Source organism: Macaca mulatta, chromosome 3, assembly GCF_049350105.2.
Source record: "Macaca mulatta isolate MMU2019108-1 chromosome 3, T2T-MMU8v2.0, whole genome shotgun sequence".
NCBI lineage: Eukaryota > Metazoa > Chordata > Mammalia > Primates > Cercopithecidae > Macaca > Macaca mulatta.
This window is the reverse complement of record NC_133408.1, coordinates 127,150,440-127,165,849: the sequence shown is the minus strand read 5'-3', so window position 1 is coordinate 127,165,849 and position 15,410 is coordinate 127,150,440. Positions and strand designations below refer to the sequence as shown.

Here is a 15,410-nt window from a genome sequence, read left to right as displayed (position 1 = left end):
TTCTGTATTTTAATGTCACTACAATTACAAATTAAGCTTTATGCCTCTAAATACAATTATTATTTTAATAGCTATGTGTGCTAGCATTCGATTTATGAGTTTATTTCCAGTTGTAATTAGATGGAAAGGCCAGGTTGAGTTAGCAGAATAAAAAAGCTTGGAAACACCTATTTTACTTTTATGAGGAGGAAAATGAGTCTGTTATATATAAACTAACTTGCTGAGACTAAATGAATGAATGATGTGCAACACTTATATTTAAAAATACAGAACGTTGCTTAAAAGGCCTAAGTAGAGGGATATACATCAATGAATAGATTAAAATTATGTGTAATCAGGCCAGGCGTGGTGGCTCACATCTGTAATCCCAGCACTTTGGGAGGCCGAGGCAGGCAGATCACGAGATCAGGTGATTGAGACCATCCTGGCTAACATAGTGAAACCCCATCTCTACTAAAATTACAAAAAATTAGCCAGGCGTAGTGGCAGGCGCCTGTAGTCCCAGCTACTTGGGAGGCTGAGGAGAACTTCTTGAACCCAGGAAGTAAAGGTTGCAGGGAGCCAAAATCACGCCACTGCATTCCAGTCTGGGTGACTCCATCTCAAAAAAAAAAAAAAAAAAAAAAAGCATAATCAACATATCAAGTGATGAAATTATATGAAAAATTTAAGAGTTCTGAAAGTTTTATTTACTTATTTTTGCAAGTCTTATTTTGTTATGCAAGAATAAACATCCAAATGTTAGGGATAATAACAAATGTGATACCTATCCAGTCTACAATGAACTTTTTTTGTTTGTTTGTTTGAGACGGAGTCTTGCTCTGTTGCCCAGGCTGGAGTGCAGTGGCACAATCTTGGCTCACTGCAACCTCTGCCTCCTGGGTTCAAGCAATTCTCCTGTCTCAGCCTTCTGAGTAGCTGGGACTACAGGCGCATGCCACCATGCCCAGCTGATTTTTGTATTTTTCATAGAGATGGGGTTTTACCACGTTGGCCAGGATGGTCTTAATCTCTTGACCTTGTGATCCACCTGCCTCAGCCTCCCAAAGTGCTGGGATTACAGGCGTGAGCCACCATGCCCGCACCACAATGAGGTTTTATAGCAGTAAAGACGCCATCTAATCGTTTGTCTTTCCACTCTTGCCACAGATCCTCAAATTTAAATCTTATTAATTTAAATACTATGCTTGGTTCTAACTATGAAGATAATTCTTACTGGCTTGTTAATGGCTTCCTTCAACAATTTTGCAGCTTCTTCCCAGTTATTTTGTTTGTTTTCTTCACAAATATTTAATGGAGATCTTCCTTGCTGGTCTGTTATATGCTAGAAATGTGGATGGGGAGGGGACAAAAAGGCATTACATATTATGGTATTCTAAAGGAAAATGTCATCCAATTAATCAAAGTTTCATAAAAAAGAGACTCTGGTCAAGTACTAAGTAAATATTAACCACACTTAGTATGTATTATGTTTAGAATAAACAAGAGTTGCCAAGATAAAAGACTCAAAGCACTAATCAATGTGATTACTATTTTTTAAAAGTTCTGATAAAGACATAACAAAGGTTTTGTTAATACTATTTTCCTCTTTATGATATACTTTTTATGAATTTCTTTTATGAAATTCTGGAAAATCTTTTTCCTTTTTCAAGATGTTTTTGGAGAAATACAATACAAAATGAAAAGAGGTTAAATTCTACATACATTCTGAAAACAGACTGTGGTGATGGTTGTACAATAATGTAAATGTACTTAATGCCTAAAAATGGTTAATGTAAAATTTAGGCATAAATTTTAGATTTAAAAAATCTAAAAAAATCTAAAAAAAAAGTACATTCAAAAGCACAACTCATATATTCCATTACTTATTCTACAAAGCACAACTCATATATTCTGTTACTTATTCTATAAAGTAATGGAACTTATTTTTATTTTTCAGATGAACTCTCAAGCATACAATTGAACATTTTAGTGTCATTACTTGTTATTCACTGCTTGAATATTACTTTTAAAAACCTGGAAAACAACTTACTCTATCAATTTCTGGATGGTTTAGGAGAATCTGTACTATTTCAGCATGTCCTCCTCCAGCAGCAAAATGAAGAGGAGAACTAAGTTGTCCATTTAAAAGGTTCGGATTGCACTTTCCTTTCTCTAACAATATGCGAGTGGCCTCAACCTTTCCATACCTGTATGAAAAAACAAACAAAAAACAACAACAAAAAAAACTTACCTAAAAAAGTCATCTGAAATGTTTTTAAAAATCCAAATTTTAGATGATATCTCAAAAAAATCTAAGAATTTTCTAGGACAGAGAGCAAAGGATTATTAAGATACTGACATAATGTTTTCAATGATTAGGGGTTTCTTATTAATTATTCTGGTTTAATTAAACTGTTTCTATTTCTGATAAACTGGAAGAAAATATAACCTCAAATACAAGATAGAGCAGATGACAGAGAAACATCCCATGTGAAGTACAAAAGTTAGATAAAATTTTTAGCCAAATATCGTTTCAGAAACAGAAAATAACTTAGTAAGAATGCTTTTCACTTAGGCCTGGCTGTCTACAAAATAGGCCCAAAGACGTAATTCTATATATAGTTGCTATATTAGACAATGTGAGAGAGACAAAGATATATAAACTATGTGGTCTCTACCCTGAATGGTTTACAGTGTAATTTGAGGCAAAACATAAACATGGATAAGTTACATAATGCTGTAAAATTTAAGTATGGTATTGTTTGTCAATGCTTTAAAAAATATCAGAGGCTGGGCGCAGTGGCTCACACCTGTAATCCCAGCACTTTGGGAGGCAGAGGCAGGCGGATCACAAGGTCAGGAGTTTGAGACCAGCCTGACCAACATGGTGAAACCCCGTCTCTACCAAAAATACAAAAATTAGGCAGGCATTGTGGCGCGTGCCTGTAATCCCAGCTCCAGAGATATAATCCCAGAAAACGAGATATGATTCAGTCTAGATGGTCCTGTGAAGTGCTCTGATAGAAGAACAAATTGAACTGAATCTTACTATTTTTGAGGCTGAGTCTCACTCTATGCCCAGGATGGACTGCAGTGGTGCAATCTCAGCTCACTGTAATGTCTGCCACCTGGGTTCAAGAGGTTCTTGTGTCTCAGCCTCCCAAGTAGCTGGGATTACAGGCACACGCCACCATGCCCAGCTAATTTTTGTGTTTTTAGTAAAGATGGGGTTTTGGCCAGATGTGGTGGCTCACGCCTGTGATCTCAACATTTTGGGAGGCTGAGGTGGGCGGATCACAAGGCTAGGAGTTCGAGACCAGCCTGGCCAACATGGTGAAACCGTCTCTAATAAAAATACAAAAATTAGCCAGGTGTGGTAGCAGATGCCTGTAATCCCAGCTACTTGCGAGGCTGAGGCAGGAGAATCACTTGAACTCAGGAGGTGGAGGTTGCAGTGAGCCGAGATTGCGCCACTGCACTCCAGCCTGGGTGATAGAGCAAGACTCCATCTTGGTGGGTGGGGTGGGAAGACAGGGTTTCGCCATGTTGCCCAGCCTGGCCTCTAACTCCTGGGCTCAAACAATCCACCTGCCTCAGCCTCCCAAAGTGCTGGGATTACAGGCATGGGCCACCACGCCCGGCCTAAACTGGATTTTTAAATAGGAAAGAACTGAAGAGATGTTGAAGAGAGGTAAAATATTTTAGGTAGACAGTAAAGGAGTAAGCAAAGGTCTCAGAAGAGTACAAAGCATACGCACACAGTGAGTAAGTCAACCTCTTGGTTATAGCCAAAGACTTACGTAAGGCTGCAATCTGAAGCAAGGGTAGAAACTAATTTATCGTGTGGAAATAAGAGGGTGAGGTGGGAAGAGGAAAGGAAACTTGGTTTTGGTTTTAGATATGGAACATCTGAGGGGAAAACAGCCCATCTTTAGAACTGATTTTCCATCTGTTTTTCCTTTCTTCCCCTTCACAAATACTATGCCTTTTCTATATTCCAAATAAGATACTTTCATCCTACACCTTATTCAGGTGATTTGTTTTGCTCAGGTTTTGCTATTCTTTTTTTTTTTTTTTTTTTTTTAATTTTAGACTCTGGGGTACATGTGCAGGTTTGTTATACAGGTAAACTCGTGTCATGGGGGTGTGTCATACAGATTATTCCACCACCCAGGTACTAAGCCTAGTACCCAATAGTTATTTTTTCAGCTCCTCTCCCTCCTCCTGGCTTCCACCCTCAAGGAGGTCCCAGTGTCTGCTGTTCCCTTCTTTATGCTCATGAGTTCTCATCATTTAGCTCCGACGTATAAGTAGGAACACACGGTATTTTCTGTTCCTATGTCAGTTTGCTAAAAATAATGGCCTCCAGCTCCATCCATGGTCTTGCAAAGACATGATCTTGTTCTTTTTTCTGGCTGCATAGTATTCTATTTTATATATATATATGTGTGTGTGTGTGTGTGTGTGTGTGTATGTACCACATTTTCTTTAACCACTCTGTTATCACAGGCATTTAGGTTGATTGTATGTCTTTGCTATTGTGAATAGTGCTGGAATGAATATTGCATGTGTGTGCATGTGTCTTTATGGCAAAATGATTTATATTCTTCTAGGTATATACACAGTAATGGGATTGCTAAGTCAAATGAAAATTCTGTTTTTAGCTCTCTGAGGAATTGCCATACTGCTTTCCACAATAGTTGAACGAATTTACACTCCCACCAACAGTGCTCCCTTTCTCGGCAACCTTGCCAGTATCTGTTATTTTTAAGACTTTTTAATCATAGCCATTCTGACTGGTGTGAGATGGTACTTAAACTAAAGAGCTGCTCTGCACAGCAAAAGAAACTATCAACAGAGTTAACAGACAACCTACAGAATGGGAGACAATATTTGCAAACTATGCATCTGACAGAAGTCTAATATCTAGTATCTATAAGAAACTTAACAAATTCATAAGAAAAAAACCACGCCATTAAAAAGTGGGTAATACATGGATACTTTTCTAAAGAAGACATACATGCAGCCAAGACACACATGAAAAAAAGCTCAATATCACTGATCATTAGAGAAACGCAAATCAAAGCCACAATGTTCTCTGCTATTCTTAAGACATTCTTTCCCCCTTCCTGATTTTGTTCCGGTTAAATTCCATTATGCCTCTGAAACAGTTTAAAGTCTATCCTCTCTATATTCCCACTACGTTTTAGCATTTTATTTTTGCTTTTTTTTGCGACTTATTTTACCTAATTTCATCCTTGTTTATCCACACCTCTTCTCTATTAGGTTGGAAGCTCCTTGAGGGTAGGGACAGTGTCTTTATATTCTCCAAAGTGCCTATATACAAAAGATAAGTGACTGAAATGTTTAGTAGGCAACTTGAAACTACTTAGGTGGAAGGCAAAAGGTTAGACTATCTATCTGAGAATATGTAAAATCATCTCACTGGAAAGAATTAAATGGTCTGAAACAATGGATGAAATCTTTCTGAGAACAAATAATATGATCACTTTAGAACAATGAAATACATCTAAAAGGGAAGACAGGAAAAGATAGTGAGGGAGCAATTCGAGAAGTAATAATAAAAATAATACAAACATACATTTTGTATGACGCCTTAAAATTTCCCAGCTACCTTCTTGTATAATTATTTAATATAATCATAGAAATTTATAAAGTAGGTGGAGGTACTTTTTTATTGCACAGATGAGAAAAATGAAGCTTGATGCAGTTAAATAACTTGCCCAAAGTCTCACAGTGACTAGCCAGAGTTAGAAGCCAGTTTTCTGAATCTTAGTAGTACTACTACTAAGACACAGGTTTGCATCACAGAATGGAGGCCAGTGAGTGTTTCAATAGCAATGATAAGATAGCAATAATACCTTGCATTTGTACTGACCTTCATTATAGCTTCATTATGCCCTTTCAACTCCAATTTGTTCTTAGAATGAAGAGTGGGCAAGAATTAAATGCTGCAGAGCAAGGAAAGAGATCAAAAACTCAGAAAAAGGGCCGGGCGTGGTGGCTCAAGCCTGTAATCCCAGCACTTTGGGAGGCCGAGACAGGCGGATCACGAGGTCAGGAAATTGAGACCATCCTGGCTAACATGGTGAAACCCCGTCTCTACTAAAAAATACAAAAAACTAGCCGGGCGAGGTGGCGGGCACCTGTAGTCCCAGCTACTAGGGAGGCTGAGGCAGGAGAATGGCGGGAACCCGAGAGGCGGAGCTTGCAGTGAGCTGAGATCCGGCCACTGCACTCCAGCCTGGGCAACACAGCAAGACTCTGTCTCAAAAAAAAAAAAAAAAAAAAAAACAACTCAGAAAAAGTTAAGGTTTATGAAGAGTGAAAAAGAGAAAGCAGAGTGTGTCGCCCACTCACCTTTGAAATCTGGCTGTGAAAGGAAGGAAAGAAACAGGATGGTAGCTAAAAGAAGTAGGTTCAGGTGAAGGTAACTTTCAAGAAGGAAGAGAATCATGCATGTTTGAGGGCAAGAAGAAAGTAGGTGTGGAAAAAAAAAGTGAATTTAAGGGGAATAAGAAGAATTTTTACATGTATACCCTACGATACAGAAGAGAGATGGGGACAAAAAGTGATTATCAGGGATGGAGAAGAACATTTCTGAAGCATTAAATTTTCTTTGAAAATAGGGGGCAAAAAAGAGTATAGGGATTATGAAAGTAGAAACAGAAAGCAGTGAAAGTTTAAGTATTTAGGAGTAGAAATATTTAGAATAGCTTGGAAGGGGAGGACTAAAAGGCTGAATGAAACAAAGAGTACAGATAGCTAATATACAGGGAAGCTCCAAAAGAAATTGGATGAAATAATTTGTAGGAAGCCAAATCATCATAGTTTGGAAAGCACTAACAATGCTCTGAAGTCTGAAAGTACTATCAGAGAAAGAAGACACTGATTTGATTCAAAATAGAGGGTCTGGCATAGGGGTACAGGAAGAATAAAGAAGTGAGAGAATAGAAATGTCATTGAGACATTTACTGAGTGGCTGTTAAGTTCTCCACATGGGGTAAAAGCCATTTTAAATATTTCGGGAAAACGATGATTCTAGAAAGTAAGGAATGGTTTTTATGTGTCTGGCTACCAATCTTGAATTTTAAACTCTTGTTTTTTTCATTAAATTGTGTTATGTTAACATATATAGGTATTATTTTTAACACACACGAAATATTTTTCAGTTTCTATTTCTAATATCTTAACACTGGCTTTAATCCACATAAACAAAAACTCTTCGGAATCCTGTAACTGTTAAGAGTGAAAAAGTATCCTGAGACCCAAAAGTTTGAGAACCACTAATCTAATTAAAATCCTCACTTTAAAGATGAGAAAAGAGACCAAGTGAGGTAAAATATCTTATCTAACCTTACAAAAATAGGACTAAACCCTAGCCTCTTCACTGTATCACAGTCAAGAGCCCAGTGTCCCCTCCTCAGTCTTTGTACCAATTAGTGAACAAGAGTATATTTCCAAGATAAATTTAAATTCCTTACTGAATAGTTAAATCATTCTTTATTTGAATTCACGTCAATTAAATGAGGCATCTGACTAACAGTATTGCAAGGTGACCCATACTACTCCTGTTACATGAAAGTTGATTATCCAGCTGATGCAAAATTAATTTATGCAAGTATAAAACTCTTTTCCTTGGCATACTCAAGTAACAAAAATTTGCAAATGAAAATATTACAGATTAATAAATTTTAGATTTAGACATCAAAATCTTTACATTTTTACAGTATTTATTCCTTTTTTTTTTTTCCCAAGATGTAGTCTTGCTCTGTCGCCCAGGCTGGAGTGTGGTGGCAGGATCTCAGCACACCGCAATCTCTACCTCCTGGGCTCAAGCGATTCTCCTGCCTTAGCCTCCCAAGTAGCTGGGATTACAGGTGCCTGCCACCACGCCAAGCTAATTTTTGTATTTTTAGTAAGACAGAGTTTCACCATGTTGGGAAGGCTGGTCTCAAACTCCTGACCTCAAGTCATCTGCCCTTCTTGGCCTCCCAAAGTGCTGGGATTACAGGTGTGGGCCACTATGTCCAGCCAAAACTTACTCTTAAAAGCCAAGATTTATTGAGTGCTCATTATGTGCTCTCAAAGCACATTACTTGTAATTTTTCTTTTAATATTAGGGAAGGTACCATTTTTAAGCCCATCTTGTATAGATAAAGAAACAGACCCTTAGAGACATAAAGTAACACCAAAGATCATATTTTAGGAACTAAAAATGGTACTGAAACATAGGTACATTCCAAAGCATAGTAAGTACAATGCCCGTGCTTCTGTTTTTATGTAATAGTTGAAAATATTACCATTCTTTCATTAGAGAGAAAAAAAAAAACACCCCTGCCACAAAAAGGGGCAACCATACAGTCAAATATCATCTTGGGATTCCTCAACTAAAATTCATTGCCTTTGCCTTTTCCAAATCTATAGTACACTTTGTTGGAATCTGAACTATATTCTCTACCTCTTTTTATTTAGCTCCTGGTAAAGCATGTGATTTCTTTCCTTTTTTTTTTTTTTTTGAGACGGAGTCTCGCTATGTCGCCCAGGCTGGAGTGCAGTGGCGTGATCTCAGCTGACTGCAAGCTCCGCCTCCCGGTTTCACACCATTCTCTTGCCTCAGCGTCCCGAGTAGCTGGGACTACAGGTGCCCGCCACCACACCTGGCTAATTTTTTGTATATTTACTAGAGATGGGGTTTCACGGTGTTAGCCAGGATGGTCTTGATCTCCTGACCTCGTGATCTGCCCGCCTTGGCCTCCCAAAGTGCTGGGATTACAGGTATGAGCCACCATGCCCGGCTGCATGTCATTTCTTTTAGTATTGTTTTTGCTGCCAGTATTTTCTGTAATCTGAAGAAACAACTATTAACTCAGTTAAAGATGATTAGGGTAACTCTTAATATAAAAACTCCATGTAATAGGAAACATAAGAGCATATTTTTAAGGAAACAGAAAAAAGATCTTTATATATACACACACATAAAGCAACTATAGTTAACTGCTTGATTACAAATATTAAAATCAGATAAAAGAATTTTCAGTTGGAAGAAACTCTAGAAATGATCTAATTATTACACTTTATATATGGATAAATAAACTGGATGCAGAGAGGTAAAGTGAATTACCTTGCTCAATATAATACAACTAAGACACTGTGGACATTTAACAAGGCAATAAATAATGTGGTACTTCTTTTTTTTTTTTTTTTTTTTGAGATGGAATCTCACTCTCTGTCACCAGGCTGGAGTGCAGTGGCACAATCTCGGCTCACTGCAATCTCTGCCTCCTGGGTTCAAGCGATTCTCCTGCCTCAGTCTCCCGAGTAGCCGGGATTACAGGCATGCACCACCACGCCCAGCTAATTTTTGTATTTTTAGTGGAGATGGGGTTTCACCATGTTGGCCAGGTTGATCTCGATCTCCTGACCTTGTGATCCACCCGCCTCGGCCTCCCAAAGTGCTGGGATTACAGGCGTGAGCCACTGCACCTGGCTGGTACCTCTTAAATTAGCCAAGGAAACTTAAACAATAGGTGAAGAGCAACTTTCCCACAGAAATAATGTAAAAAACTTTATTATATCCTTTCTAGAAGATGACTTAAAGTAAACAGTTAACTACTACTCTAAACACTAACAACTCAGCCCAACTGAGGGGAAAAATAATTATGTGAGAGGAGAAGGAGACCAAGAGCTACACTGGGAAACTAGTGGAAAGAGCTAACCCCAATCCTGTCCCAACACTAGTATCTAACATAATGGAAAGCTGTGGTTCTAATGAAGGCTTTTGAGGGCTTCTTGATAACCAAAGTTTCTCAAAGCACTAAAAGGATACTTTTATAACAAGATGCAAGGTCAAACTGTAAGTAGTTAACATATGCAAACTTCACAGAAAGGATAAGCATAACATAATCCCAATACAAAACAAGAGAAACTGCAAGGTGAATACATGACCGTGTACTCTACGATGACATTTACTAGTCTTTAAGTATCCTACTATATCATCTGGCAATGCCTAAGAACACTAACAGTACATTCCCCATGGGGCAGACCTTACAATTCTGAACACTAGCACATATACAATTATCTAAGATCAAAACAGAAAACTCCTAAGGCAAACGGGTAGAGAAAAAGTATCTGGAATGAGAACAGTTTTGAAAAGAAGTACTAACATTTATAATTAAAAATGTATTCTTTCTAAATAGAAAAGAATAAATATTCCATTTACCAGCAGGCATAATGAATGGGTGCCCAGTGGTCACTGTCTAATTGGTTGACTGAAAATCTTTCACTGAGAAGACGGCTTAGTAATTCTGAATCTCCTTCACAGGCGCTTCGGTGGAGAGGAAAATCATCTACCCACTGTCGTTCCCTAATCATTAAAAAGAAATTTTGAAAAATACAAACAGGACTGTTAAAATTGTTTCAAAAGAAATGTGACACATCTATGAAAGCTCTATATCACCGAGCAGCTGTAAACTCAGTAGTGACTACAATGCATACAAATTGCATATATAATTTTAAACAATAGTTTAAATTAGAATGTAAGTTTTTATAAAAGCAATGTGGAGTAAAACTGAAACAGTACTTGTCTTCTGTGACACTGCTCATGCTTCTCTGCCATTTTTCCTGTTTAGGTATTTGGATTTTTGAGTAGTCTGGAGCTCCTAGACCAAAGTATGGATTTATTACCACTTTATCTACCTAGAAAGGGAAAACAATAACAAAAACCCATTAAGAGCTTTGTCCTCTTAATGTTTACATGTTTATATTTTAAATTTATTTATTTATTTATTTATTTATTTATTTATTTATTTATTTACTGAGAATGAGTCTTGCTCTGTTGCCCAGGCTGGAGTTCAGTGCTGCAATCTCAGCTCACTCTGCCTCCCAGGGTCAAGCGATTTTCCTGCCTCAGCCTCTGGAGTAACTAAGACTACAGGGGTACGCCACCACATCTAGCTAATTTTTGTATTTTTAGTAGAGATGAGATTTCACCATATTGGCCAGGCTGGTCCCAAACTCCTGACCTCAGGCAATCCGCCTACCTTGGCCTCCCAAAGTGCTGGGATTATAGGTGTGAGCCACTGCACCAGGCCTTCATGTTTATAATTAGTAATGTATGTATATATCTCAGGAAAAAAAATTACACTTGAGATAAAACGTCTTTTAAATCAGAGCTAAAATTCATTCAATTCTTACCCGATTTGTATATTGAAGATCTGATCCAAACAAAGGGTTGTAAATACAGGTATCTGCTTTCTCTAGGGCTAACATTTTACTCTTTATTTCTAGTGCACTATAGCCCATATGTAGTGAGTTTTCTGTCTGACCTGATTCAGTAGCATATGCAGGATTTATGACATTAGTTTTTATCCGCTCAAGAGGAGAAGGTCGGAATAAAGCTGGAATAAAGTGAGATTGTGCATGACGTTCATCTAACCACCTGGCAAAATAAAAATAGAGGTAGAAGTAGCCATTCGAAAGTAAAGATCAAAAAGGTAGATTACTATCCAACTCTGATATATGACACTTGTAGATATTACTTTCAGATTTTTATAATTTTAATTCAGTGTTAGTTAAGTACTTTATTATTTTTAAAATTTATTTATATTGCAAATTGATTTTAACAATTAAGAAAACATGCATAATACTGTACATACTTTCGGGGCACATGTGATAATACGTTCATATGATCTGTAAAGATCAAGTCAGTATACAAATACTTCATTTATTATTAATAAAAGTTTTCTTAATGGATACAGCAAATAAATTTTTTAAATGTATATGCCATTATAGTAATAAAAACTCCTTTCAAAAAACATAAAAGTACTGTTAAAATTCAAACTACTGAGATGTAGGTGACATTAGCCCTCTTCTTACAGAAAGACAAAGGCATAAGAGGTTGAATGACTTATTCACTGATAAGAGTAACTCAATATTAAATGTATAGTTTCATAACAGGGGAATCTCAATTCTTAAGCCACGGCAGTGTTTGCCATTTCTGAAAAATAAAATTAACATGCTGTACCCAGGCCAGGACAACCTTATCTTGGGGTTTTTCATTTTTATATTAGAATTGAAAAACTTACCATTTTTTAAATACATATATTATTTTCATTATTGTCTTCTCAAAGTGTCTGTATCTATCAGAACTAACTTCTACTATAAACATGTATTTGATTAATTAAAAAATACTTCTAATGGCATTTCTTACTTATCCAAGGCTATTAACATCCTTGCTGTAAGTGTAGCAAAGTGAGTACTGGATTCACTACAGACTCGCATGATATCTTGAAAGCAGTAAAAAATTGGGCATCCTGGGGTATATGTATATTTAGTATTATCTGAAAAAGAAAAATGAAGAATTATGTTACCATATAAAAGGTTTACATCTGCATGTTTTCATCTAAAAATATATGTTACAAAATTAACACTTGTTAAGCATAAAATAAATTGTTCTAGATTTGGGATTAGAAGGCCTGGATTCAAGTGATGACTAACTCTGTGACCTTGTCCACTCAGGTAAATGCAACATTTAGAATTTTGGAGGACTGCAGAAACTGTTTCCTCTTTATCTTCCTCAACAATGTTGTAAAACTCATTAATAAGATTTCCAACGCTACTTAAGATACTGAACTTTTTAACCTAAGTATGCCTGGAAAAATATATCTGGAATGCTGCAGCTGCCTAATAAAATACATGTGAGCACTGTGTAGCAGCAGGCTGATGGGATGTCCACAGTAGGTGATTAATACAGTATATCATCAGTATTACTACTATCTTACATGATGCTAGTGCTCTGTAGTTTCCAAGGTTATTTCGTATCTAATACCTCATTGAATTTTCCAGCACCATGAAACAAGTGGAAGCAGGTAGCAATATTGTCCCTATTTTACAAATAAAGAGCTAAAGAGGAGATTTGCCCAAGGTCACAAAATTATAGGGCTGCAAGGTCTGTACTGAAACTCAATGTGTTTATTATGCCAGGGTGTCAAAGGAATAAAATACTACATTTTCACATTAGGTTTCCTTTTTTAAAATATTACTGATACTATTAGGCAGATTATATTAGAACTATTATTGATTCTTGTCCCAAATACAAGATAGGTTCTGATCATAATCTGTTAATTTTCCAGAATACTTCAGGATCAATTTTTATTTTATCTATGGCATATCTTTAGAAAAATCCTTTATTGTAACCTGAGCACTTTAAATTTCAATGATGCCTTCCCTCCTCATTTCTTCATCCTTTTAAAAACTAAAACAAAAACATTACTGTTGAGCCAAGAAGCCTGTATATTATTTTGAAATCAAAATGTCTTTAACATATTTCCCTTCTTCTATTAATTTTAAAATATGTATTTTATAATATTATAGTAGTAACTATGAATGCAAATTCCTAAGTTCCTCAGTAGACCTTTACTTAGCATCTAAAGTATATGAAGATTTGTAAGATATATTTAGACTTTACCTTTGACAACTGATGGAACAATAAATAATGATGCTTCTCTGCCCATCTTCTCTCCATCCAGAGGAAATTTTTTCATTAGTACAACTCGTTTTCCTAATCATTTTTAAAAAGTTAGCAAAACAAAAATAATACACTTTTAAATCTTATAAATTACCTTGAGAATTAGAAAATAGATACTTCAAAAGGCAGCATTAAGAGGAACTGAAATATACTAAGTCAACTTTATTATATGTACTAAAAAAAACTGATAAATGCAAAATCATTCTGTGGACAATCCTTGTAGATTTAGGGTCCTAGTCTTGACCCCCTAGAAGAGAAGCTTCCTAAGCAAAGCTAGGAAAACTGTTCTGCTAAGAGCTGAGAAGGCAGAACAACCATGTATTCTGCAGGGTCAATAGGCATATACCACCTCACTCAACTAGGATAGAGACAGTAAGAATTTTATTATATTCTGGCATATGTAAGTTTCAAAGTCTTAATGTTTAGTGGCTCTTCATTTAATATTTAACCTCCATCCTCAATTTCAGGTTTTATTAAAATCTGATTGGGCTACAAACTATTGTTCTGAATTGTAACTACCATTCTTAATGTTTTTCCTGAATTGGCAGTAAGTTATTAATGAATAATAACCTACAAGTCTTGTATTCTAAAACCCCTCATCCTCTAGACCTTTGTCATACTTTCAATGCTTCCAATTTCCTCACCCTAAGAAACAGAACCTCGTTCCTGACCAAGGTAGAAATGCCTAGTAGGCAGGTGGGATGCCTTCTGTGGGCAGGTAAATGATGCAAGACTTCAAATAGATTCATTTATTCACAAAATATCAGAGTCAATATTTGTGATTATTAAGACCTTCTATATTATAGCCCCCAATTATTTCACGAAATGAACACTTGTACAAAATATAAGTGTTAGATACAGAACATTCTAATATACTTCAGAGGCACTATTTCTTTTGCCTGGCTTGAAGTCTTGTCTCTACTTAATCTTTCCTGCCTTGCTGTTTCCCCAGATCCAGTTATGATCTATTATTTAAATGCCTATTTTGCAAATTATATATGTAACTATCAGATCTGTTAGTGGGGCAGGGAAGCACTGACAAGTTAGGAGATGAAAGTTCTAGTCCTAATTCCTCTACCAATGGAAATGCTTATAGGAGGAGACAGCCTATGCCTGCATTCCCATTTTACAGATGTGAAAATCACTACCTATCAACGGGATCAATTTAAGAATTTCATGTATAAGTGTAGTAGTGCTTTGTAAATGACATACAACACAGTACAAAAATATTAAGCCTAACCACTGCTAATAGTCATTTGTGATTTTCATGTGATGTTTACATAAGGAATCATATTACTTCAAAAATATTTTATAGACTTAGAAAAACAAATAGGATACTCAGGATAGAGTATGGCTCATTAATATATTATGCTTTTCTACTTTAGTTTCTTGATAAAAGCTCCCTGAAAATATATTAGTACATTTTATGTCTGAGTATACAGGGCAAAATGGTGCTAGATATGTTTCTCGGTGACTGTCCACTCATAACTCCTCCTAAGGGAAACTACCCAGCCCTCTGGATCAGGGCAAGTTTTTGTTAACAGTGAGATCTCTTCCATATCCCTCTGGGTAAAAGGACCTAGTGGCAGAGCTTAGTTAATGCATAACAAATTATGACTTGTCTATAATGATTTGTCAGCTCAAATATGTGATTTAGATAATCAGATTTCTGTCTCGGGGATTTGGTGTCAGGATAGATGCTGATAACTATAATGACCTGGCAATAGTAGAATAAGTTCAGATAAAAATTTATCAGAGAAGTCCAAGACTGAGGTAGATGAGACTGACCAATCTGTGGCATCCAAAGACAGTCTTCACATGCCTTGATTCCCAAAAAAGGATAGCTCCCTCCACCTTTTTAATAAGCTAAGATTGCTTT

At 36.5% G+C, this 15,410-nt stretch overlaps 1 protein-coding gene across 51 annotated transcripts in view; it reads right to left on the bottom strand.

The window, feature by feature from the left end:
- KRIT1 (KRIT1 ankyrin repeat containing) overlaps positions 1-15,410 on the bottom strand; it is a 47,005-nt gene that overhangs the window by 24,968 nt on the left and 6,627 nt on the right. For all 51 annotated transcript variants that reach the window (XM_077994855.1, XM_077994850.1, XM_077994863.1 and 48 more), the window contains 7 exon segments: positions 13,472-13,564; positions 12,215-12,344; positions 11,200-11,443; positions 10,586-10,701; positions 10,226-10,369; positions 2,033-2,189; positions 1,217-1,324 (listed from right to left, as the gene is read on the bottom strand). In XM_077994855.1, coding sequence (XP_077850981.1) covers positions 1,217-1,324; positions 2,033-2,189; positions 10,226-10,369; positions 10,586-10,701; positions 11,200-11,443; positions 12,215-12,344; positions 13,472-13,564 — 992 coding nt within the window.